This window comes from Podarcis filfolensis (genome assembly GCF_964270895.1).
Source record: "Podarcis filfolensis genome assembly, chromosome: 14".
In the NCBI taxonomy this organism is placed as follows: domain Eukaryota; kingdom Metazoa; phylum Chordata; class Lepidosauria; order Squamata; family Lacertidae; genus Podarcis; species Podarcis filfolensis.
In genome coordinates this window covers 17,040,959-17,062,680 of record NC_139616.1, presented here as the reverse complement: position 1 = coordinate 17,062,680, position 21,722 = coordinate 17,040,959, and the positions used below count along the sequence as shown (strand labels likewise).

The following is a 21,722-nucleotide window of genomic DNA, read 5'->3' as shown; positions in this document are numbered from 1 at the left end:
TTGTGCTTGTATAAGTGTGCAGTCCACATTACGAGATGTGCATAGAGCTTCTGTTCATGTGGATTACCCGTTCTCTTCAACAGAGATGACAGCACTTGGCTACATACACAAATACGCATGCACAGAGCTATCTCCTGCTGAACCTCAGACCCATTAGGGTGTGTAGGGAAGCAGGTGGTCTTTCAGATGCTTCCCCTGATTACCTGGAGGTAACTTTTTAGAAGCCTGCTTTTAATATATATGCCTTGGTTCTTTGCTAAAAACAAATCACCAGAGGCAAATGTTCAACCAGCACTGAACAGTTGTTTTCATAGCAATATTTAATAACAAAAATTGCATAATTTAAATCTCTCAGACCATAATATTTCTTTTCTCTCTGCTTGTAGACAGAATACATTTTATCATTAGCCTTTGGTCATCTTACTAATATCACTAACCTGAGCCTTTCTGTTGCCTTCTTTCAGCTTCTTGGAACGTCAGACCACATTGGCTACTGGATGTTGGTTGAACTTATGCGCTTATTGGGGGGCAACATCTTGCCATCTGAGACTTTAATTCAGTGTTTGAGTCACCACTGTACAGGGGGCACCCCTGACTTTCCTATGGAGCCTGTGTCCTCTGGGCAACCATTCACACCATGGACTACAACCCTGCCTTTTGATTCAACTTTGAACTGCCTGTTTACCTCGCCTTCCTCATTGCAAGCATCCTTCCCCCATGTAGAAGGAGTGTTGTACCTCAAATATGATGGTAATGAAAGTCTGTTTTGGCAATCACTCGTAGCCAAGTAAGATTGTGTTCCATAAACACGGTTTTAACAGTGAGGCCATAAGTGACGGTGGAGGCCAATTCTGGATCCACACGTCCTTCCACAGTGGGGAGATAGGTTTCCGGGCTGGTGTTGATCACGGTGAGGGTTTGCCAAACGTGCCTTCCTCTTAGCACGTTTTTCCCTTTCATCCTGAGTTTGAGCATCTTCAAAGCCCATGACACCTTTGGTAAAGGCTGTTCTCCAGTTGGAGTGCTCACAGGCCAGTGTTTCCCAGTTGTTGACCACCAGCATGACACTTTCCATTTTTAAGTTCGGAATAGAGTAGTTGCTTTGGAAGATGATAATCAATAATGATGGTAATGAAAGTAATGCCTGGTTATAGCCAGCAAGTACTTCTTTTTCCTTTTCTGTACAGCTCAAGTGCTGTGAAAAGGATACATTATTCTAGCGCTGGGTAAGTTGTGGTCCTCCAGATGTTGTTGGATTCCAACTTGCAACAGCCCCAACCAGCATGACAAGTGGCCAGAGATGTGCTGTAGGATCTTCATCTCTGCTTTATTCTTTTAAGTAGTTGTACTTTCAAACTGACCAATTAAATCGTTTCCCAATTGCAGAGGTTTCTAAATTCTTCAGCAAACAATTAGGGTAACAATGAACTCTGGAAAGCTGCTGTTTTGAGTCTTAACTTAAATGTGAGATTGTTAATCTTTTAGCTAAAACATGTAGCTTGTTGCTGAGAGCATCCTTATAAGAAGACTGAGAGACAGCAAATGTAATACCTGCATTAGTATTATTTTTGAAAGGGGCTTGGTGTGTTAAACTAATATTTGTCTCAACTAAAGTTGTGAGAAGCTATTCCTAGGTATAAGGATCAGTTCTATGCTTCTCAACCTAGTAAATAAAGTGTAAATCTCTTTATTTTTTCCATTGTCGTTGGGTTCTCAGTTAATTAATAATTTATTTCCTGCTTTAATTAACTATTTCTTTTCCATTTTAAAAGCTCTTAAACCTTAACGGTTGTGTTTTCCCTTAAACAGGAGTTGAAGAGGCACAAAGCTGTGATGTGGTCTTAGAGCCTCTAACTCTAAGCCAGAGGCACCTCAAAAGTCCAGTCACTATTACTCTGAAATGCACTATGAGCAGCTGGAATGCAGTGCATGCTGGGAGCTTTCATACACAGAGCTGGATACTGCGGAGCACATTGTCAGGACTGTCAGTCCAAGAGACTTCATTGTTTCAGCAGTTTGTAAAATCCCTCCAAGCACAAGGGCTACACATGGTAAGGATTTTGTCTGTTCAAAATAGCAACTCTCATTTAGCTGTGAAGAGCTAACTAGTTTTCAATATTTATTTGTCACATTTATGACTCATTCTACTTGTTGAGCGTTCAGTAGTACATGTATCACTTTTTCCAGGGGATATCTTATATTAGCCAGAGTTGCACCTTGCAAAACCTCAGATATATAGCTGAATCAGATATTTTGGCACCATTCTCTAGTCCAGGGATTACCATACTGTGGTCTGTGAACTGCTAGTGGTCCAAGACCTTCATTCAGGTAGTCTGTGGTGTATCTATAAAAATACATTTACATATCCTACAGCATCTAGCACAGAGTGCATTACCCTTTCCACAACAGGCAGAAAAGTCATCAAGTGATTTACCAAGATTCTGAGCAGTTTTCAAGTGGTCCATGTTTTCTGGTCTATGCACTAAAAATACTGAGGGTTGCCCTGAATACTGAATATTGTTTCCTTTCTGAGCAAAGATAGAGCTACCTACATGATATATTTTTTTTTTCTTCCTTACCTTTTTGAAAGGTTGCTGAAGTGTCTCCATCTGGGGCCTGTTGTCCCTGTACTGGGATTCTCTCTCCCACCTCGAATAGCAGTGCAGTTCTTTCTTTACTCTGTGCCGAGAGAGCACCAGAAGTTGAGAGAGCCCTCCTTCAAACAGCTCTAGAAGGGAATCTTTCAAAAGAGGAGTCTAGCCTTCCAGAAATCGTGAGCAGCGTGGTAAATCAAGTTGATGATGACTTTGATCTGGCAAGTTCTGGTACGTTTACATGCTTGCTTGCTTAGAACTTTCCAGCGAACCTCACCCATATTGTTTCATCGGCTGAGGAATCCTCAGGCCTGCTGTGCCTCTTGTTTTGTTTTATTTATTTATTTAGATTTGTAGCCTACCTTTCAATCAATTGGTTTACAATGGATTATAACCACACATAATAGACACACAACTTTTCAGCCTTGAATTCTCTCTGGCTGGAGCCAAGGCACACTTCCTTCAGCTGTTCAGTTGGAGCTAAGTGATTTCCAGGAGAGTGTGGGTGGGGAGAGAGCAAGCTCCCTACAGCTGCTCCTTCTCTGGTCAGTGGATGGGGCCAGAGTGGTCTTCCCCTTGCCATGATGTTTGTCCTGGGTGGAAGGGGATGCAGTCTCCCAATGGCCCTTGGTCCCATAGTTCCAACAGAAATCAACCAGAGTTGCTTCCCTTCAGTTCTCCACTACCAGTGCCCTACCTGAATTGAGAAACATGCCCTTAAAACATAACCCACCTTCTCTTGCAGCTGCACATTGCAGGGGAAGGTTGGTAACGAGGAGAAAGGCATCTTTAATCAGAACTTCTCATTGAGAAACCCCAGATAACCATCCAAGAAACTCCAGTGTTTGCTGGAATATAGTTTTAAAGCCACTGATCTAAAACAGCGATGCCCTGCCTGTTTAAAGCGGTTTTGTGTATCTAATGTCTATGGTGTGTTTGGGGGGGCGGGGTGTTTGAATCTTTGCTCTGGTTAGTTTGCTATAGACTCATCCATATTGTTGGAAAGTAGAATTGTATGCAGATGACTTGGAAAATAAGGTCTTTTGAACTCTGGGGGATTAATTTCTAAGTAAATGAAATAAAATACCACCTTGAAGTATTGTTTTTAAAGAAAAGTACGGTATAATAAATAGTTAAATAACTAAATAAACATGCATAACATTTGCAGCAACTTCATTCCTAACTGTGGAATAGACTGTGGCCGATATCATTCTTGGATGCTTTTATTCTGTCTTTGCAGACCCAGCAGAAACTATGATTCCAGAGTGGGCACAGCAGGAGCTGTCCTGCACCCACCCCTGGAGTCCTGCCATGATTGAAGGCTGGTACTCTTTCTCAAACCTCTGTGGAGCAAGTTCTCACTTGATGGAATCATTCAGGTGATTCTTTTTTGCTTTGCCTTCAAAGCCAGTTTAATTTCAGGAAGAGCAGATCTGTGATGTGGAGGATTCTATAATCAGCCTTACAAAATATACAGTTGTACCTTGGAAGCTGAATGGAATCCATTCCAGAAGTCTGTTCGACTTCCAAAACGTTCGGCTTCCAAGGTGCAGCTTCCAATTGGCTGCAGGAAGCACCGTCGGACATTCAGCTTCCAAAAGAACGTTCACAAACCAGAACACTCACTTCTGGGTTTGCAGTGTTCGGGAGCCAAAACGTTCAACTGCTAAGGTGTTCATCAACCAATGTATTTGCATTGGCTATGCCTTATCAGTTTTTTTCTTCTTCACATGATCTTTCCATGTTAAATAAATGCAAAATTAGAATTATATAATCCTAAGGATCTATTAAAGCCTGGGCGACAGACAACATGAATGCTTCTTAGTGAGGATCAAAACACAGATTATTTTCTGTGTTACAGTTACGTTGTTATAGCTTGTCTCAGTGGTTTTGAAATGAATACCTAGTTTTGAGTGGTGAAATAGACCTACTCAGTAAACAGTCCCTTTACTGCCTGGTTAGATGGGTGAGGGTACAGATATATGAGGGAGGTTCTGGTGACCACTTCTTCAGACTGAGGGAGGGTTCTTATGAGAAATGGTCCCATCCCATTCTTGCCTTGGGTTATGGCATCAAGATTGCAGGGAGTCGGAGTGGGGGGAAACATAAGGCTTTTATTGTGCCTGCTCCCTGGCAAAAACTCTTCAAAGTTCCCCAGTGGCACTTGGCTGATAAGAATGGGACTTGGGTACCTGGGTACGGGTGTCCGGTTAATTTTTCAAAGTCTAACATGAGCTTAATAAATGGCAATGCGGGAGTTTAGACTGAATCAGCAAGCATTCCGTGAAGGTGGTCCAGCCTCGTCGCAGAGACTGAGCTATCTATGAAGTAATGAGCAAAAATAATATTTACTCCATAATACAGACCAAATTTAAAATTGAATAAAAAAGATATGGTTTTCAGAACTTCACATTTCAACATGAATGAATATGTCCTATACAGACAAGAGTTTGGCCTCAGGTGTAGAATGACTAGGAAGACTTGCAGAGTTCAGCGGAGCTGGTTAGACATGCTACATATTGCAAGCTTTCAACTGTAGTGGAAAGGAAAATCTTTGCCTTTGCTGTCAAAATAAGATTTATAAACAGAAGCAATCTTTCCCTACACAGGTTGCTGCAGGCAGGGTCTTCTGCTGAGGAAAAGGAGGCTCCAAATTATGAAAGGGAACTTACCCACTGTCTGTCTGAATTTTACCAGAAGAAAGCCTCTGGCATCTCTGCTACATCCCAACAGCGGGATCACAGGAAGAGACGTATGCACATTCCACTGTCACTTGTCCACCCTCTGTTCCATTCTTCAAGATAGCTGTCTCTCTTGTGCTTTAATAAACACGCTGCTTCTACTTGATTTTTTAAAAAGCTCTGCTTTATGTGCATGTGGTATTCTTTTCTTCTGTTGGATGTGGTTCACTATCATTTCTCTAACTCCAAGTTATGCCTATGTCTATTGATTTGAGCAGGCGGAGTTCCCCGGACTCCCGTTAGGCAAAAAATGAAGACCATGCCTCGCTCCCTTCAAATGCTAAACGCTGCAAGGCTGAATGTAAAGGCTCAAAAGTTCCAGCCAGATGGAGAGATGCCAGTCAGTGAGAATGTTTCCCAAAAGCTATTACCGAGAAGATTGAATGATAAAGTGGAAGAAAGGGGGGAAGCAAAGAAAACCAAGATAGGTATGTACAAAATAAAGTCCTCTGCCTGCCCTGTCTTTTGGAGAGTGCAGAGAGGCTTTGTAGGAAAAGCAATGGATTTTGCAATGGATTTGGAAGTAGAGGGGGAAGAAAAATGTTTAGGATATTCTAGCTATAAGAGCCTGAGTAGAAGGCACTGTTTTAAATGTAGTAGAATTGTGGAGTATTTCTTGCTACTGGTGGCACCAGTATGGGGACTACTGCAATCTGTGAGCCAAGGTATAAGAAACCTGCAGAGGTAGAATTGCTTTTTTATTGCTCCCTCATTGGAAAAAGCATTTATGAAAGAACGTTCTTTCATGTGTGGTGGACCTGTAAAAGGGTAAAAGAGTATAGGGAAATAATTTATAATGCATTTGAAAAAAATGTTTAAAAGCACCTTTCCAAAAAAAAAACCCAGAGTCCTTTTTGTTGGGGATAATTCAGACTGAAATTCCCAAGTGTCATAAAAGGTTATTTATGTATGCCACTACTGCAGCCCATGTTTTGTTAGCCCCAAAATGGAAAACGAGTGAGGTCCCAACCAAAGAAGAATGGCAGCTTAAACTGATGGAATATGTGCAGCTTGCGGACCTAACATACAGAATAAGAGAACAAGAAGAACATGAATTTAGAAAAGATTGGAAAATGTTTATTGAATATATGGGGGGAAATTGTGTACACTTGAAAACACTGGCAGCATTAAGAAATATTCAACAGTGTAAACAAGTTTTGATGGAAGTAATAATGGAAAACTGAATGGTTTAGTTTATATAAAATCTGCAGGGATTTATGCTGTGTAAAATGAACCATGGAAAGAAAAGAAGGGAATTAACTTATGTTTTAAGGTTGTATAAAAATACATTTTTTGAAAAAGGAGAAAGCATTTATGGTTGCCTACCCTGTAGGTAGTCAACACGGTGTCCTCCCGCTGTGATCATACTTGAATTCCCTTAGCCCCAGCCAGCATGGCCCAGTGGTTGGGTAATGGAAGTTGAAGTCCCTTCTACACCTGAAGGACACCATGTGGCTACCCCTGGCCATTCCTTTCTTTTACCTACTAGAGCTATGTGTTTCAAATAATCCTTTAGCACTATTCTTTAAGTGTTTGATTGCATGAACTGTTCATGGCAAGTTCTTGATTCCCCCCCCCCCCCCACACACACTTTGGTTTCCCTATGTGTGCATTTGTTTTGTAGGCTTCAGGACTGAGGAGGAGATGCTTTCTTTTATATCTACAAACTACCAGAAGGCGGTGACAAGCGGAGAGAATTTGTTTGCGTATGCCCAGGAGACGGTGGCAGCTGTTAATGCGTTGCAGAAATCAAATGAGGTAGGGTAGCTAGACATGCCTGGTTTTCCATTTAAATATAAACATATAGTAAGGGGTTTGGGGGTAGGGAGAATGTACAACAGGTTCTTAAAACATGAGGCGATTTCATGCCATTTTAGAGTTGGAATGGAAATGGAAGAAAATGCTGGATATTCAGGCAGCAGCACCAATGAGGCCTTTCTTTACAGATCTCTGTGTGCCTGCAATGAGCAAAACTTTGTGGGACACAGATGTCTTTTGCTGTAAAACATACAATCCATTGACCTCTTTTGGCAACATGCTTTGGGGAAATTTTGCTGGGGTTTTTTTCTTTTTTGCCGGTTTGCATTCCTCCCTCCCGCCCCTCTAATAATCAAAACAAGGATTCTGTTCTTGCACAAACCAAGATACTTCATCACAAAAAGGAGGTCCCTTTCAGCTCAGTCCTAGATTATTCATCCAGAGCAGGGTTTTGGAATCTGTTGCTCGGCTACAACTCACATCAGCACCAACCAGTATGGCACACGGTTGGTGGTGATGGGATCTGTGATCCGCCAACATCTGCAGGGTCAAAGGTTCCCCACCCAAATCCAGAGCAATAAATTGCAGGAATTGTGCTTCAAGCACAGTAGCAACATTCCCAGTGTTGGGATATATTTCCTGGTGAGAATCAGTGTGTTTGCTAAGGTCAAAGTAGATGGCATGTTACATGCATGGTTGTGCTTAATGTCTCATCTGGTTTGGTGCTAAATCTTGCCGGCAGTGGCAAATACACATTTTTGTGTGGTACATGCCCTTTTCTTAATAAATCAATTAAAAACCTTTAATCCTTGAACCTAGTTGTTTGTCCATTGCTATTTGAGTTTACATGCTGGGTGTAACTGCACTGAACCTAGGAAATACTTAAAAAAACTGAAGTTGGTAGGAAGCCTGAAGGTAAAGATCCAGTGTTAACATTTTATATCTTAACACAAAACCCCCTAGAAGTCTTAACCCTGTTGCTCCTGAATGTCTCCTTGACACTGATCATTCTGTCTGCTCAAATATTTCATTTTGCCATTGCAATTAAACAGTTCAGGTATTATTTCATTGCATTGCTTCTAAAGTTGCTGTCTGTCCTCGGAGCGTTACATGCTTTCTGATTTTAAATCTACAGGCAGCTGGTGTGCATACAATCCGAAGCAATCTCCTGAAAACCAGTAAAGCCCTCCGTCAGCAGCTTGGCAACGATCCTGATAAGGAAATCAAAGTCAGAGAGTACGAGACGCTATTACTTTCCCAGATAGGTTGTTCTGATAATTGTGGAATAGATTGCTGTCGTGCTGAAGAGATTGCCTTACCAAATTCTCTTGCGCAGCAGTGGAGGAATTCACTAGTGAACACTTTCCTACAAAAATAACAATTACCCTTTGTTTTAATTTTCAAGGATAGCTTTGTGTAGTGGTGTGTACCATCTAGATAATATGCTGAATGTGTAAACAACCTTGCAAAATCACTTATGTTAATCTGTTTTACAATGTTTGTATCCTGCTTTTGATAGGCAGATATCACCCTTGCACTAACAAACCAGAATACCAGTCAATATCCATGGTATCGTAACAATAACGTGTGGCTCCTCGCTCAGCTTTTTGAAAGATAGTGGCAGCAAGGAAGGCACTGGGTGGAAACATTTGTAGCTGTTTCTGCTGCTAATGTTGCTACTACAGTGGTACCTCGGGTTACATACGCTTCAGGTTACATACGCTTCAGGTTACAGACTCCGCTAACCCAAAAATAGTGCTTCAGGTTAAGAACTTTGCTTCAGGATGAGAACATAAATCGTGCTCCGGTGGCGCAGCAGCAGCAGGAGGCCCCATTAGCTAAAGTGGTGCTTCAGGTTAAGAACAATTTCAGGTTAAGAGCAGACCTCTGGAACGAATTAAGTACTTAACCCGAGGTACCACTGTACTCTCAGCAGGTGATATAAAATTAGCAGCAGGGCACACCTTCTCTTCCATTCATATTTCCCTCTCCCTCTCTTTAATAGGTGTCAGCTTCAGGTCTATCTGCGCCTTGAAATGTGCCTGCAGTGCCCTTCTTTGCAAAACAGCACAGATGGGATGGAACAGCTTGTGGAAGAGGTAGATGAACAAGCCTTGCCTCTGGGTTCCAGAAGTTGAAAACAGCAATTCTCAGCCAGCATGTGAAATCTTCACATCTCAATTGCTGTTGAGCAGCAACTATGGTCTCGGTGACCCGGCCAGCGTATAATGTGGAACCAAACAATAACTTAGCACAAATGAACAAACATGCTACTTCCTGGTGTGAAGATCACTGCCGTTGCACTCTTCCCCTGGTCTTGCTACTGATGGACTATGCAGGGCTAAGCTATTGTTTGTCTCAGGGTTAATGTCCAAACCCGGGTTTGTGGTTTATCTCATTCCAGACAAGTCACAAGCTTGTAACCAAAGTTTGTTCTTAGTGTACCACTCTTCGTTTGTCTGTTAGGTTTGGGATGCACTGCTAATTTAAACATTGACGTAACCATGCCAATCGATTAAACATGTCAGTTGACATGTTTAATTGGAGATAAGTCATTGTTAACATTTGTTAAAGACTATTTTGCATGAAAAAGAAAGTGAATTAATTAAATTTGGATTTGAGGAATGAGGATAAGGTTTGTTTTTTAGAAAGTGGCTTTGTTGGGTGTTATCTTGGAGTAGATGAAGTGAATATTGTTTATATATAGCTGACAGACGAAGTCCTCTACCTTCTGATTTATTTATTTTTTAAAAACTATTTTCTATTTCTTTTCCTTTATTTCTCTCTTTCTCTTTCTTTATTCCTTTCTCCCCTTCCCTCGCCACTTCTCTTTATGTTTTTTATTGTAAGATTTAAGTCTTAGTTTGGACAAAAAGAGGAAAAAAATGATACTAAGTTTTTTATTTTTCTTCATAAGCCTCGATAAAATGTATTCAAACAAACATTGACTTAGCCCTGGATCGCATGGGTCTAGGAAAGGAGCACAGCAGCCATAGTGTTCACTCCAGGAACCTGCATGTTTGCTCATTTGTGCTTAAGTCAAGGTTTGGCTTTATGTTATATCTGAACAAAGGTCAATGAGGCCATAGTGGAAACAGCAGAACTGCACATTTGTTTGTTCACGCTAAATCATGCTTTGGCCTGGCATTACATGTGAACTGGCCTGCTATCATTAACCCTTGACCAATTTTTTGCCACTCAACTTGCTTGCAGATGACAGAGATGCTGCGGATTTTGTGTTTGACTGAAGACCCAGGATACCTCGCCAGGTTTTTGGAAGAAGTTGTAGAAACGTAAGTGCTCTTGTGTGCTGGCTAATTTTATTCATTCATTTACAAACCGATGAGTGGAGCAGGGAAGGCTGAACAAATTCTGTTATGCAGAGGACTTGAGAGCTGCATGACTATTAATGCAGAACATGAGCTAAAGAGCTGGTTGTCTGAATTGCCAGTATTTTATGTTTACCATTCTTAGGCTCATTGCAGCCTTCCTGAACCAGAATTAAAACAAAATTGACTGTATTTCAACTTTATCACTATTTAAATAGTTGGGGATGTTTCAAATTAAGTCTAGGGTGTTTTTTTTCTTCTCTAGCTGCTACAAATTTATTTGGGGTTGCATCCAACGTTAGTCTTACTCAGAGTAGGTCCACTGAAATTAAGAGACAAGACCAACTTAGGTCCATGAATTTCACCGAGTTTAATCTAAAGAACACTTTGGTTTCTTTTGGTTGATGTTTGTTTGTTTAAAGTTTCCAAATATAGACCAGAGTACTTGGGTAGTACTGTTGCTTGATGGAGTGTAGTAAATTTATTTATTCACTTGTAAGCATACTTAAGGTAAAGGTAAAAGGACCCCTGACCATTAGGTCCAGTCGTGGCCGACTCTGGGGTTGTGGCGCTCATCTCGCTTTATTGGCCAAGGGAGCCGGTGTACAGCTTCCAGGTCATGTGGCCAGCATGACTAAGCCGCTTTTGGCGAACCAGAGCAGCGCATGGAAACGCTGTTTACCTTCCCACCGGAGTGGTACCTATTTATCTACTTGCACTTTGACGTGCTTTCAAACTGCTAGGTTGGGAGGAGCAGGAACCGAGCAACGGGAGCTCACCCCATCGTGGGGATTCAAACCGCCAACCTTCTGATTGGCAAGTCCTAGGCTCTGTGGTTTAACCGACAGCGCCACCCGTGTCCCTTTGTAAGCATACTTATATACCATCAATTCATTAGAGATATCAGAACAGTGTGTAACAAATCTGTAGTGGTATATTGCTTTATTTCACTGGTTAAGATTTCTACCCATCGATTTCAATTGGCCCTACTTTTGAGCAAACATACAGAAGATCTCAGGTGGCACAATGGGTCAGTGATTCTGGCTCTTAGCCAGAAGGTTGGTGGTTCGAGCCCACCCAGGGGGTTGGACTTGATGACCCTCAGGGTCCCTTCCAACTCTACGGTTCTATGATTCTAAGATTGCACTGTGAATCCACTGAAGGCACAACAAGTATTTTGGTTGCTCAGCTGGATACCTGGTTGTGTGAAAACTTTCTGGCTGGGCTAAATCGTCAAATGAAGGAAACATAACTCAGTTGGGAAAGAGGGATAACTGGGCTAGTAGTGAGTGAACATGCCTTCTGATTGATTTATTTTTATGGCAGATTTGTATGCTTTCCATTATTGCCACAACCACCCCTCTTCTTCAACTGAAACCATAGGCATACTCTTAAAATCAAGAGCTTGCAAGTTTAATAATAAAGTCGGGTGCAGAATCTGGTAACAAAATCTCACAGAGGTTAGAGTCTTTGGTAAGTAGCATGTCTGATGCATGCTTGTGTTACGATGTCTCTGTAGGTACCTGGAATCTATGCCAAAGACCCTTGGGGATTTGTACTACAGTCTGGGGACACAGATTCCCCCAAAGCTGGCCTCTGTCCTGCCAGCAGACTTCTTCAGTGACGATTCCCTCAGTCAGGAGAGCCAAACCCCATCCCTGCCTCCTTCTGCATCCTCAGTTCCTGTTTCCAGAACAGCTTCCTTAAGTACCGATGCAGAACAACTGGAAGAACTACGCACCAGATCTGCCAAGAAAAGGTGACTGCAAGGCGTAAATGGCATTGAATTAAAATTAGACTGGGTTGCAATTTCTTTCTGAATAAGGAAATTCCTTCTGAGGTTTATCAAAGGAGATTGCAAACATTTCAAAGGTGGGTCCATGTGGGCTTCCTGTTGGTGTTAGATTACCTTGAGGGGCAGCGTGGGAGAATGTCTCTTCGTGTTAAAAACAATGAACCTTATTTCAAGGTGGCTACATGAAAAGCCCCTACTTTTTTAAAAAAAATTTGTTGAAATGTAATTGTGTGTCTTGCTCAAGATTTTACTTTGTACTTCTAGAAGGAGTACGCTGGCCAGACACCGGAGTGTAACAGAAGCATCACAGAACTTGCGCCAAATAGAGATTCCTCAAGTACCCAAAAACCGTACTAGGAAGGTAACGTCCTGTCCCCCCTGCAATATCTTTCTGGAAAACCAGAAAATGCATGTAGCAGCTGTAAAACTCCTGCATCTCTATGCGTGTTTGAATAGCCTTTCTGAAATTCAGATGTTAAACACCTTTATATGGAAAGCTGTTCCACTAATTTAGTTTTCACTGGAACGAAGGGAAGTCCTTTTCCAAATAAATGGATTTCAGTTTCCAGCATTATTTTTCCCCATTACCTATAAATAGATGTAATTTTGAAATCTTTCTAATACTATATTCTAATAATTTAGGACAGCTCTCATGTGTGCCTTGATGTGAAATCAGTACCATCTGTACAGAAAGTGGCAGTGCAAGGTGAGTTTCCTTCCTTCCTTATTAGAGAACTAGATGGTAGTGGTGTGATCTGATTCAGATTAATCCCTTGGAGGGATTTCAGGCTTGTCAAGAGGTGAAGCCAGAGGTCTGTCTAAAGTGGCATTTATCCACCTACTAGTGGACTAGTTTGCAATTTGGTGAGTTTCTTCCCCAGGGGCATCTCTCCTGTCCTCAGTTTTCAGACAAATTGCCCACAATACACTAGGAGAAATTCAATACAGTGGTGCCCCGCAAGACAAATGCCTCGCAAGACGGAAAACCCGCTAGACGAAAGGGTTTTCTGTTTTGGAGGTGCTTCGCAAAACGAATTTCCTATGGGCTTGCTTCGCAAGACGAAAATGTCTTGCGAGTCCCCCCCCCTTTTCCCCAAGCCGCTAAGCCGCTTATCAGCTGATCCGCTAAGCCGCTTAACAGCTGATCCACTAAGCCCGCTAAGCCGCTAATAGCGCTAAGCCGCTAATGGGCTTGCTTCGCAAGACGAATAAACCACAAGACGAAGAGACTCGCGGAACTGCTTCTTTTCGTCTTGCGAGGCACCACTGTAATTCCTTTTTTTTATCCATCCCAAAACTGTAACAACTGCAACTGACTTTCTCAAATTTGGCACAGTGCTTGGTTTATTTAAAGAATATCCATATATATGTTTTAAAAGCTTTGTCCAGGCTTATGAGGATGGAAATAATTTTATGTTTACCAAACTTTTCTCTTTTGATCCAACAATAAGCGCCATGAAATGTGCATTTATTGCCAGAGTCCCTAGTGTCTATCGATAGTAATCCAGAATGTATCACTGAATTCAGGTTGTGCATTGTGGAGAGAAGCAATTCGTATCTCCACTGCGTTCAACAGGATACGTGATTCAGTTCAGCAGCGATGCATTTGGGCTCTACGTGATTCTCATTCTGGATCTTCTTAATTTCTTGAGAGTTAGATCCAGTGGTAATCCTACTCAGAGTAGAGCCACTGAAATTGATGGACATTACTAACTAAGCCCATTAATTTTAATGGGTCTACTTGGGATAGAAATTAGTTGGATACAACCCAGCGTCTTCCTTTTGGTTCTCTGTGTGTCCAGGATTTAAAACAAAGAAAAAAATACTTAATTATGAAAAAAAATTAATCTGACACTTTATATTAATTCTCGGATTTTGAACTGCACAGAAAGATAATATTTTCTCCAGAGTGTTTTGTCTTGTGAACAGCAATCAAAACTCAGTTCCTTCTTTTGGCTTTTTGATGCTTCCAGAAGTGACAAAGGTACGAAGGAACCTCTTCAATGAAGAAATGCTTCCTCCAGGCAAAAGATCCCTATCAAAGATTCCTCGAAGCCAGTCAGTATCAGCTGTAGAAGGTTTAAAAAACAGGCGGAACCGAGCTAAGGAGTGTGCAAGAGGTGAGAGGTTAGATAGATAGATAATTTATTACAGTCGGAGACCAGCTTATAAAACACACTTGGGGTACAGTCACAGAAGGAAAACAAGCAATTGAAACAATGTACAACAATAAATTTAAAAACAATGTACAACAATAAACTACCGCAGGGAGCTGACCCAGAGTCACCCATAGAACCAAGTTTGGGGATTTTCTTAACAAACTAGTTTGAGATGGGAGATGGTCTCCACCTACAGATCTGTACACAGAATCTGGTGACCACCTGGGTCGTCTTCTGATCTTTGCCTAACAGGAGAAGGTCGCATTTTTGCTTTTCTGGGAGGTCAGGGAGCCTCACCAGTAGGAGATCAGTGGTCTTACTACGTGCCTCTTCATAAAAGGGACATCTAAAGAACAGGTTCTCTGGGCTTCCTATCTCCCCCAATGAACAGGCGCAAAGTCTCTGAGCATATGGGACTTTTTTAAAGGCTCCTTCCAGGAACGGCGAGCTATATATCTCTCGATTTCTCCAATTTTATAGTCGGGGCACCTTAAGCAGTCCCATTGTCTCTCGGTGTCAATGATTCTTTAGGTGAGAGGTTACTTAAATGAGTGCTTTGCTGTACAGGCAGCGACTGTTGTGTGTGCGTCCGATCTGTGCGCAACACATGCATTGCTCCAAACCCAGAAGTGACCCAAAAACATCACAAAAGGGGATGAGGCGGGGGCAGAACAGGGTGTTTGCAGGCTTTATCAATAGTGTTTCAGATATACGCAATTTCACTTAAATGTGTGGTGCCTTGGAACGTAACTCCCACTGCTTGTCTTGGCTTATGTAGGATGGCTGGGGCAAAAGCAGTAAGTGGGAAAATATGGAACACCAGGGAAGGTGTCTACTATGGAAGGGATTAAGTGAATGTGGAGCCAGGAGGACTTCCCACCCCAGAGAGTCAAAGGGTATTTTGGAAGGGAAGGGAAGGGAAAAACTTAGATGCGGGGGCTGAAGCTGTTTGCAATCTGAAAAAGTACTTGCTTCTAAACTTCAAAACGTCAAATATGTTATCCTCACCTGGCTTACACAATGCAAGTCATTGCGCAGACTTGCTACCTTGCGATAATTATTCTTTGGTACTTTTCAGATAATCTCAAACTGCTGACCAAGAGTGTGGCAGAAACACCGTTGCACAAGCAGATCTCCAGGCGGCTGCTGCACAAGCAGATTAAAGGCCGGTGAGTGAAGGCACCAGATTCACTGATCAAGCAACTTACTGTTTTTGGTAGAAAGTGGAACTTTTCTGGATACCTTTCTGCACTTGGATGTCCTTTGCCATTGTGCTTGAACTTCTAAAGCAGTGTTTCCTTCATAGGAATTCAGACCCTGGATCTGAAGTTGGCATTGTAGAAGAATCTCCTGAAAAAGCCATACCATGTAGGTGTTGATTTTATGTGACCTTTTTATTTGCATGTTTGGGGAGCTCCAGCTCTTTGGCTATAGCTTAAATTCATTTGTTAACAGAGCAGAAGGTGGCAAAAATTCCGATCTTTATTTCATTTTTATCCTACCTTTCGTTCAAGGAGTTCCGGACAGTTTACAGTGGGTATGGGGAACATGTTGGATTCCAACATCAGTCATGGCCATCCAGCATGGTCAATGGTAGTCCAGCAATATCTGGGAAGATCACTGGTTCTCCCTCCATTTTATCATCTCAACACTCGGACACGACTAAATGACTAAACAACAACAACAAAATGCTGAGTTGCAGCACCAGTTCTTAGATTCCCCTTTATTGGTGGCACTGACTTGGTACTATATGGCTGTGAGTTTAAAGACAAACCTTGTTTCTTCCACATACAAACCCAAAGGTGGATTAAGAAGAAGTCCACGGATCAAGCAACTTTTACAGGATAGAGCAGTCTCTGGTTCCTTCTACTGCTCTCAACCCAGCAAGAAGAGTGTACAGCAAATGCAGTCGGAAGCACCTGATGTACAAGACAGTTTAACAGGTATGGAAGCAAGCAACAGATTGCTGTTGGTTCCAGGGATTGATTACAAGATTGGCTTGAAAACACATGAGAGTTCAGTCAGAGGCAAAGTAGATGCTGCTTTATTTTACCTGAGTGTTCCTACTGTGCTATTTGCTCTACCTGCAACTTTTCTATTGTTTATTTGCCTGGGAAATTTTGTCCTTTTCTTCTAATGCTTGTTTGACGTTGTACTGTCATGAAAAACTCTATAAATAAAATGTATTTTTTTAGGCAAAGTAGACGTTAATCTACATCTGCTGGATGTTCAAGCTCCCTTATCTTTCTCCATCAAAACAAATTGATTAGCCAATAATAATAATAAATGATAGATACTCGTTTCTCAAACAGACTGATTTTCACGCAAAATCAGCAACACACAACGACGTGTGTTGAGCTTGCTGCATCCTTTCTTTCAGAACATTGAAGGGAGAGGTAAGCAAGCCTCCTTGGGTAGGGTATTCCACAGGTACGGTACCACAACCTAAAACTACTCTCCCTATATTTCCTTGGAGGTGGACAGCCCCACTTCTCAGTGGTAGATGGATTGGTACAGAAAACTACTGTCTATCTAACAATCACCTGGGTCCTACTCCTACTTTCATTCATTCCTTCTACAGGCCTCATAGTCCGCTAGTGATATTCATATATCTGCCATAAGTAAAGTTGTACCTCGGGTTAAGAACTTAATTCGTTCCTGCCGCTGCGCAGTTTCTGTTCTCATGCTGAAGCAAAGTTCTTAACCTGAGGTACTATTTTTGGGTTAGTGGAGTCTGTAACCTGAAGCGTCTGTAACCTGAGGTACCACTGTACATTATAGAGGGCAATTTGAAGCAGATAGTAAAATGGAGGTCTAACCTGTCCCTGCATGCTAACTTGTCCCTCCAGTTGCAGTTGTAGGCGATACCTGCCACTTGTTGCTGCTGAAAGTAATTATTCCACTTTGTCACTGCAGAGACCAAGGTTTGTATGGCACGGTCTCTCAGCGTAGCAAGTCAGGCATACATTTAGTCAGACATCTACAAGTTGGAAATGTTTGGTTTGTAGTTACTAACTAGTTCATGCCCATGTGGGTAGCCAGGAACATGCTGCCTTAAAAGCTTGAGCCTACAGCAGCTGACACTTGTGTGGACTGTTTGCTATCTTTTTGTTTTACAGGCTTAGCATCTCCTCTTGTGAAAAAAGCCATCCAGTCCCCAAAGAGCCTTCTCTTTGGAGCAGTTCTTGATGTGTTTGGTTCTGAAGGGATGGGCTCACCCAGAACAAGAAGAAAAACTTTAGCCTCCAGTGAGCTTGTTTATCAGGTAAAATTGCTGTCTTATGTTTCTTTCCATACCTACTTATCTAGTCTACATGCCACCTTAATTTCCCACTTCTAGTGTACAGCCTTAATATGTAATGTCAATAGTCAAATACATAAGTGATTCTGTAAGTAGAAATGATATTAAGCTCCATATGTAGTCTGTTCTGTTGCTGTAGTCCTAGACAAAAGCAGTTACCCATTTTCACTCTCCTTCCACAGACACCAAGAAAAGCATCCCTTCGGTCTTCCCCGAAGCTCTTAAGTCCCCCTAATAACACACCAGGAAGAACTATTCTGGAGAAGCTACAGCAGACCCCCCAAAAGAGCCGAGCCCCAAAGCATAGTGCAGCCAAAAGTTTGGGAAATCTCTTCTCACCTTGTAGACAGAAGAGCAAGTCCTTGCCTGAAGCCACTGAAAAGAAAGGGGATTGTTTTGCACGCACGGCTCTGATGAAGGAAATATTTTCTTCCCCGCACAAGGCAGCACAGCTGCAAACTTCTGGAAAGCAGGCAGGGGATGAGGTGCCTGATGATGTATTTGCTTCGCCTGCAAGTGGTTCCTGTTCGGCAGCTGCTCTGCTCTCTCCATTGCCATCAAATTCACCAGGAACGTGGCTCTCACAGCTGCCGTCCCCAAGGCGCTCCTTGAGAGTTGCCTGGAGAATTGCTTCTCCGGCTTCTGTTCAGAAACAGCCTCTTGAGGCAGAATTTACAGAGCCACTTTCAGCATTGGAGCTGGACTCTCCGGTGTCAGAAGTGACACCTGCGGTATTCAGAGGCAGACTTTCAGAACCGTCTTCAAGTCCAAAGAACACCAAGCTTAGTGAAACCTTTTCCCCACCTGGTGATCCTGTTTTGATGCCCGATGTTAACTCATTGCCAAATAGCCCACCCCCAAATGCCATAGCCACATCCACACTTTCTCCTACTGGGACTTGGGATCTGCGCAGGAAGTCTTGTACTCCCCAAAAGACTCCTTTGAAACACCAGAGGGTCACAAACATGTACCCAGCCAAAGCCCTCCAGTCACCTGCCTGCCTGCCTGCCGAGCAGCATCCGTGCTATACTGACTTGAATCTTTCTGCTAAAACCAAAGCAGAGAGCACCCCCTCCATGAAGAGACGTGGAGTGCGGACTCCAAGTAGGAGGAGGGGGTTAGAAAGACACCTGCCTCCCGAGCTCTCCACAAAGGACCACATGCTTCTCCCAGATGCTGTGGTTCTGTGCGAGCGCCTAGATGCTTCTTCTCTAACCAGTGTGTTCGCCACTGGCAGTTCTGAAGCAGAAGGTGGTCCAGGTACAGTTTTGCCAGGGGAGAAGGCAGTAAGTCTGCAGCCTCTGCTCCTCCAGAGCCCTCCTGCTTGTGACCAGGCCTCCTTGCCCGAAACCCCAAAGTCTGGCCCGAGTGCCTATTCACTGCGTCACACCCCAGACAGAAGGCAGCGGGAGGCTGCAGCGCGGCTGGGGAAGCCCGAGAAGGGGGCAACATTCAGCACACCTAGGACTGCTCACACTCTGCCTCTGGCAACGAGCCCACGAACTTACGAGATTGAGCTCGAGATGCAAGCTTCTGGGCTGCCCAAGCTCCGAATTAAAAGGGTTGGCTCTGGGCCAGCTTTGGATCCTCAGTCGTCTGGAAAGCCCAAAGGAGAGGAAAGCGATCTTGCTACAGGGGATCTTTCCGTGACCTGGTGCGGCAGGCACTCTGGGAAACTGGAAACTGTCTCCATCTCGCCATCTTGTAATCGATCTGCTCACAGTACCCCTGCGAAATTTGGGGGTGGGGGGCAGACCTATATATGTCAGTCGTACACTCCAACTCATTGCACCCCCAACTCTACTTCCCCATCCCAGGGCAACGTTGGCCTTACCTGGACACCTTCTCCAAAGCATAAAGGGAAAGTGACCCCTGAAGCAATCAAGGACTGGCCGCGAAGGAAAAGGGCCACTGTGGGCTGCAGCAGAAGCGAGAGGCACGTGGAGGTGGCTGGGGAAACTAGAGCTTCCGACCTTGGCATCAATAAAGCACTGCCTTTGGGGGACTTTGAACTTGAAGGCATCTGTAGGCTTCAGGACCAGTCACCTTGCAGCGATGCAGAGCCCAGTGGAGACGAGAGCACCTGCAGAGGGACCCCTGGCCTAAAGTTCAGAAAAAGGCCCTTTGGCCACATGTCTCCTGAGGAGGAAGTCAGCCAGGAAGTGAAAAAAAAGCACTGTGCAAAGAGAGGCAACCCAAACACGGCAGTGTATGCAGCCGAACTGCTGAGTACAGGAAAAGGTGTAGCATCCTTAAACAAGACAATACTGGAAGAGCAAGAGGAGGTCTTCAGCATTTCAGGTAATTTTGGACTGAAATTCAGCTACAGTGAAAAGGAAGAGTAGATACAAACAGAGAAAAGGCTCCTTTGCATCTTTCCACACATACCTTTATTGCTCTAGAATTACCCTTTGGCCAGCCCTACCAACACACCAAGCATGGCTCAGTCTTTAAAAAATCCCAGCTGCAGGAACCATTCAACAGTGTACCTGCTTGGTTGTGGCATGGTAGATCCAAAGGTCATGCCTTTGAGAAGGGCCTTGAATCAAAACTTAATCTCTTCCAGCTCTGCTTTTATGAACTTTCAACTTACTTACTACTGTCTTTTTTTAATTAATACTCCCACTATTATGCCAAATTTATACAGCACCATTAATCTGCATTGCAATTTACAGGGTTAACAAACAAGTCTAATTGCTTCCCTAATGAGCTAGTGGTATTTCTTTCCCCCCAGCAGTTTGGGAGCAACAAACAACTTGTGTCAAGGGCTATCAGTGGATCAGATGTTTTTAAGATGCAGTCCTATGCACACTTCATTGGAAGTAGACTCCATCGAGCATAGTGGGACTTATGAGCAAATTTGCATAGGATTGTTCTGTTAATTTATTAAAGGCAGATAACTAAACAGTCAATTTGCATATTACCAAAATGTCGACCAGTCGTTTAGATATGTCTTAAGTTTCCTTCAGTATTTTAGAATTTAGTAAACAGAAGGTTGCACTTACATGCTCAAAGGAAGGATCAAGCTGTAGTTGATTAATCTATTCACCTTAACCCAAGCCCTGTTTTTGCCATTTTGCACATATGAATACTACATAGCTACCAGAAGTGTTGGAACCTCCACCCAGGGTTTGTGTCTAATATCTTTTGTCACGTCTCCTAGGTATGACTCCACCAACGTCTTCAGGGAAGAGCACAATCTCTGCTACTGGACTTCGGGCACTGACGCAGTCCCCGCTGCTCTATCAAGGCCACACCACATCCCTGAGGAAATGGCCCACAGGTAAATGCAGTTTATTTGAACCCCTGAGTGGTGTTTCAAAAGAAGCCTGAACTGCAAAGAGCCAAATTGCCCACACATATATAGTCCAATGGTTCTTGTAAGACCTTCCTATAGCAATAAAATACCCAGTTCCCTTTATAGCCTTCATGTCCTGTTCTGTGAGAACCTATTCTTAAACTGCTTTGGGTTCTTTCACCATCTATTCGATATTTTGCTCTCTCACGGAAAGTTGCTGTTCCACGGAGGGAAATAGCTGACTTACAACTGCTTGCCTCTCCTGTCTATGCCTGCCAGTATTTTTCATATTATTGCTTTCCTCCACAGGAGACAACAGTGATGCATTTGGAGCTGCAGCTGAAGACCTCTCCCCCTTTCACAGTACAACCATGAGACAACATTCCATCAGGAGGACCTACTCACGGAAAAGGCTGCTCAGCTGAGCCTGGGGAAAAGATGGTGAAAATACTTGGGAGCCTGATGACAAAGCCATTTTGGATGACTTTAAAACCAAAATGAAGATAATATTGCCAGCCACAATGGAAGCACCTCTTGCTCATGAACTCACAGTTGTGTTCTGTGGGGAAAATCTGTACTGTCTCCGTATAAATTTAAGCTATGAGCGTGTCATCATAGGGCTCCTCCCAGGGTTTAAGCACTAAAGGATATAAATGATGGGTGAAACTGACTGCTTTTAAAAAGTACTTTTGTAAAATAAATTAATATGATAAGTTGCTTTTATGGTACTGAAAGAATGTTCTTCAT

General features: G+C 43.0%; 1 protein-coding gene across 3 annotated transcripts in view; it reads left to right on the top strand.

The window, feature by feature from the left end:
• TICRR (TOPBP1 interacting checkpoint and replication regulator) overlaps window positions 1–21,701 on the top strand; it is a 41,067-nt gene extending 19,366 nt beyond the window's left edge. For all 3 annotated transcript variants that reach the window (XM_083586133.1, XM_083586134.1, XM_083586132.1), the window contains 21 exons: window positions 465–750; window positions 1,810–2,051; window positions 2,591–2,825; window positions 3,835–3,973; window positions 5,204–5,346; window positions 5,554–5,763; window positions 6,960–7,093; window positions 8,229–8,329; window positions 9,099–9,192; window positions 10,307–10,386; window positions 11,942–12,181; window positions 12,482–12,578; window positions 12,860–12,923; window positions 14,191–14,337; window positions 15,455–15,545; window positions 15,683–15,744; window positions 16,179–16,319; window positions 17,496–17,641; window positions 17,860–19,978; window positions 20,841–20,960; window positions 21,285–21,701. In XM_083586133.1, coding sequence (XP_083442259.1) covers window positions 498–750; window positions 1,810–2,051; window positions 2,591–2,825; window positions 3,835–3,973; window positions 5,204–5,346; window positions 5,554–5,763; window positions 6,960–7,093; window positions 8,229–8,329; window positions 9,099–9,192; window positions 10,307–10,386; window positions 11,942–12,181; window positions 12,482–12,578; window positions 12,860–12,923; window positions 14,191–14,337; window positions 15,455–15,545; window positions 15,683–15,744; window positions 16,179–16,319; window positions 17,496–17,641; window positions 17,860–19,978; window positions 20,841–20,960; window positions 21,285–21,400 — 4,974 coding nt within the window. In that variant the 5' untranslated portion in view covers window positions 465–497 and the 3' untranslated portion in view covers window positions 21,401–21,701. The remainder of the gene's footprint in view (window positions 1–464; window positions 751–1,809; window positions 2,052–2,590; window positions 2,826–3,834; window positions 3,974–5,203; window positions 5,347–5,553; window positions 5,764–6,959; window positions 7,094–8,228; window positions 8,330–9,098; window positions 9,193–10,306; window positions 10,387–11,941; window positions 12,182–12,481; window positions 12,579–12,859; window positions 12,924–14,190; window positions 14,338–15,454; window positions 15,546–15,682; window positions 15,745–16,178; window positions 16,320–17,495; window positions 17,642–17,859; window positions 19,979–20,840; window positions 20,961–21,284) is intronic.
• The last annotated feature ends 21 nt before the right edge of the window (window positions 21,702–21,722 follow it).